The sequence below is a fragment of the Histoplasma capsulatum genome, genomic scaffold (genome assembly GCF_000149585.1).
Source record: "Histoplasma capsulatum NAm1 scaffold_1 genomic scaffold, whole genome shotgun sequence".
NCBI classification, from domain to species: Eukaryota; Fungi; Ascomycota; class Eurotiomycetes; order Onygenales; family Ajellomycetaceae; genus Histoplasma; species Histoplasma mississippiense.
Window position 1 is genome coordinate 2116172 of NW_001813982.1, and position 3893 is coordinate 2120064.

The window sequence follows — 3893 nt, forward strand, 5'->3', positions numbered from 1 at the left end:
AAAGAATCATCAAAAGGGATTTAAAACATCCTCCACACAGCCTATCACTGGTAATTTGCCCCATTATTGTTCGGAAAGTCAAAAATTTCGCATGCTTGCAGCTCCCTGCTTGACAACATTTTATCCCGAGCTCATATTATCCGAAAGTGTCACTTGTAGGAAACCACGTGAATAAGGTAAAAATCTATGTGAGTTTGATCCAGAGGGAGGCGTTTCACAAAATGATGGCACATTTATTTAACTTCGCGGTTCATGACCACCTATCGAATTAACCCGTACATGAGTTGAACTCAAACCCGGATTGGGTCACACGAGCATCCATCTGGGGATTTTAACTTCAAATCTTCGTTGCGCACCCCACATTTCCATAGAAGGCTTGAACCGTGGTAACTCGGAGATATATATTTACCACCCGATTCTCCATCGCCGTAATGTGTCCTATATTATTAACAAAGCGCACGCAACCTTTCCCATTTCCCGAAGCCATTGCAAAGCACAATAAACGCCCGGTGTGTCTTTATATACGATTTACCGTGCGTGGCATGGCTATCTGGAATCGGAAAGCAGATGCTGCGTTCGCCGAAAACCAAGTGAAAAATGAGGAGTATATCGAGCAAAATTTTTCGGCCGAGCCTGATGGTGTGGTTGATGAGGATGAGAAAGGAATTGCCCTCCACCGCGGCCTGAAGGCTCGCCATATTACTATGATTGGTACGGATTTTCATTTTGTAGTGCTTGCAACGACTTAAAAAACCTTTTGCGCAGCATACTAAAACCTCCTATAGCAATTGGCGGTGCCATTGGGACTGGTCTTATAATTGGTACAGGTTCTGCTCTTGCAAAGTAAGTAAATTCTGTCTTGTTTTATTCTGGCCCTTGCATGCAGCTTTTGAATTCTTTATTTTCTTTTCCTCTTCTTCATTTATTAATTTTTGATATGCAGGGCTGGTGTAAGTGATTCTGGACTGGAAAATCGGCACCTGTTGAAGTGCTGAAGCCGTAGAATCTAACCTTTGCAGCCTGCGTCTGTTTTGATCAGTTATTCGATTGTCGGTTTTATCGTGTACATTGTTATGTGTGCGCTCGGCGAAATGGCAGCATGGCTTCCCATACCTTCTAGCTTTACTGGTTATGCGGTTCGATTTTGCGATCCTGCATTGGGTTTTGCGCTGGGCTACTCGTGGGTTTTCCTATATTTCTGGCCTCACTCTGGATTGTCCCGGGGATCGTTTGTTTGATTATCTAACTGACTTGCGATAGGTATTACTGTAAATACGTGGTTGTTACCCCGAACCAATTGACAGCAGCCGCATTGGTGCTTTCATATTGGGTTGATAGGGACAGGGTGAATCCAGGAGTTTGGATTGCGGTATTCCTAGTAACCATAGTGTGTATCAACTACTTCGGTATTCGATTTTTCGGGGAATTTGAATTTTGGCTCTCGTCTTTCAAGGTCATCGTCATCATATCCTTGATTCTGCTGTCCTTGGTCCTTGCTCTAGGCGGGGGTCCAGATCATGACAGAAAGGGATTCCGCTACTGGAAGGATCCGGGAGCTTTCAACACGTATATTAGGGAAGGTTCCGCAGGCCGTTTCCTCGCATTCTGGTCCACAATGGTCACGGCAACTTTTGCTTTCCTAGGCACTGAGCTCGTTGGCGTTACTGTGGGGGAGGCTCAGAACCCTCGAAAGACTATCCCTCGCGCTATCAAGCTGACCTTCTTCCGAATCCTCATCTTCTATATACTCAGCGTCTTCTTGCTGGGGATGTTGGTTCCATATAACTCGAGAGAACTTGCATTCGCAACGAAAGCATCTAACTCTGCTGCCGCCTCCCCGTACGTTGTGGCCATCCACCTTGCCGGTATCAAGGTGCTACCAGGAATCCTCAATGGTTGCATTTTAATTTTTGTATTTTCCGCCAGCAACTCTGACTTGTACATCGCCACAAGAACCATATACGGCCTTGCTCGGGAGGGGAAAGCGCCAAGGATTCTTGCAAGGACAGACCGGAGGGGTGTTCCCATCTATGCGCTCGGCCTGTCTTCGTTATTCGCTCTGATCGCATTCATGAACGTTTCGAACGACACGAAGGTTGTTTTCGGTTATTTTGTGAACCTAGTCACCATCTTCGGGTTGTTAACTTGGATCTCCATCCTTGTTACGCACATATATTTCATTCGCGCACGCAAAGCACAAAATGTCCCCGAGAGCTCTCTTGCTTATAAAGCACCCTTTGGCTCCTACGGCTCATATGGTGCTCTTGCATTCTGCATTCTCATCTCCCTTACGAAGAGCTTCGAGGTGTTTGTTCATAACGAGGCTAAATACGGAAAGTTCGATTACAAGAGCTTTATCACGGCCTATATTGGTATCCCATTATACCTCTCTCTCATCTTTGGGTACAAATATTTCACCAAATGCAAACGCGTGAAGCCCCACGAGGCTGATTTGTGGACGGGCAAGGACAAAATCGATCGCGAGGAGGCTGAATTTTTGGCAAGGAAAGCAGCGCAGACCAAAAATTATGAGAAGGCTGGGTTTTTCTATCGGACTTTCGTTTCGTGGTTGTTCTAAGAGGAGTGGCGCCAAAGGGTACTTTCGTTGCTCTCTTTCTCCCTTATTTGAGGCTGTACATCACCCACCCCCCGGGAAATGGAGCAATGCAGGCTTCGACCGGAGGTTGGTGAATGTTTTGTCGTCTTACAGCATATGCAACTTCTTTATCACTAACTTCCAACCCCCGATTCGATCGATGAACGCACCGTCATGATTTCTTGTTTCCGAGCTCTTTATATTCTCTATATAACTACTGTTATTTTCATATCACCAATGTTTCCAGTATTCTTCCACCAATAATTTCTTTAAATGGCTAATAATATAGCTACTTCGGTGTCAGGATATGAGGGTCTCTGCATGCAAACGAATATTTCAATCAGTGGCCAACTTAATTTTGTCCTGATTGCGTAAATTTATTTTTCCTTTTTTCGAATTGCTTGGAGGCAAAAGTGTAATAAATAGTATGCGAACTTACATTATTAACTAACTAATACGAGTTTCTCTCGCCAGTTTTCGACACATATTGTGATTCCAAGAAACTATATAATCGGATACGAAATGCAGCTTACTCGATCAGGCGCAGGATTTAGTTTCATTGAGGCCCCCTACCCCCCACGCCAGAGTCAGGAAGAGAACTGCCAAGTAAAAGACTTTGTTTACTCCGTGCATTTTGAGTGCATTTTTTTTTTTTTTGTTTTTCGGCCCCTCATCCTTTGCAGCCTTGACGATTACATAATCATCGACCCGAACCCTCATATTGACTTGTCATATTTTGGCCAATATTATGAGTGGATGTTGAGGAGGACTGGCGGGCTGTCATGTTCCTTAGGGAGACGTCTCGTTTCTTTTATTAGTTCATGCTGCACTGATCACACAGAACTTGTGGGCCTCCGCTAGCTCCAACAGGCTTGGAAAAAGAAACGGGAAAACGGGAGGCTGGGGCTACAGGCGGCGAGCGCTAACGGGCGTGATGCGAGTGGACACATTATGAAAAAAACATATTTGCTTCTTGAGGCCCGCCCTGTTTCGCCCGTTTAAAGGCAGTCTCATCCGTTGCCATTGACGATTTCCATTATGATTGATTAAATACCCCTATCAAAGAATATTTGGGGGAAGTTTGTTGCAACAGTTTGCAAAAGTCAATTCCTTCAACGACGCTCGTTTGTTTGTTTGGAATGTCGTGTGCAACTAGAATCGTCGACTTCTCACCTTGATATATGTGGTACAGACCTCTCACCATTGAGCTGTTGCAAGCGCTGCAATATCACTGCATTTTGTCCAATTGCCATTCACTCACTTGGGCTACATCCAAGCTTCCAGATGGCTACTCCAC

At 45.0% G+C, this 3893-nt stretch overlaps 1 protein-coding gene across 1 annotated transcript; it reads left to right on the plus strand.

Moving 5' to 3' along the window:
* Positions 1-542: 542 nt before the first annotated feature.
* HCAG_00621 (amino acid permease Dip5) lies at positions 543-2578 on the plus strand (the record flags this gene model as incomplete). Its single annotated transcript, XM_001543525.1, has 5 exons — positions 543-711; positions 786-843; positions 944-950; positions 1020-1180; positions 1261-2578. The coding sequence occupies 5 exons, from the start codon at positions 543-545 to the stop codon at positions 2576-2578; spliced, it is 1713 nt and encodes a 570-aa protein (XP_001543575.1).
* Positions 2579-3893: the final 1315 nt, after the last annotated feature.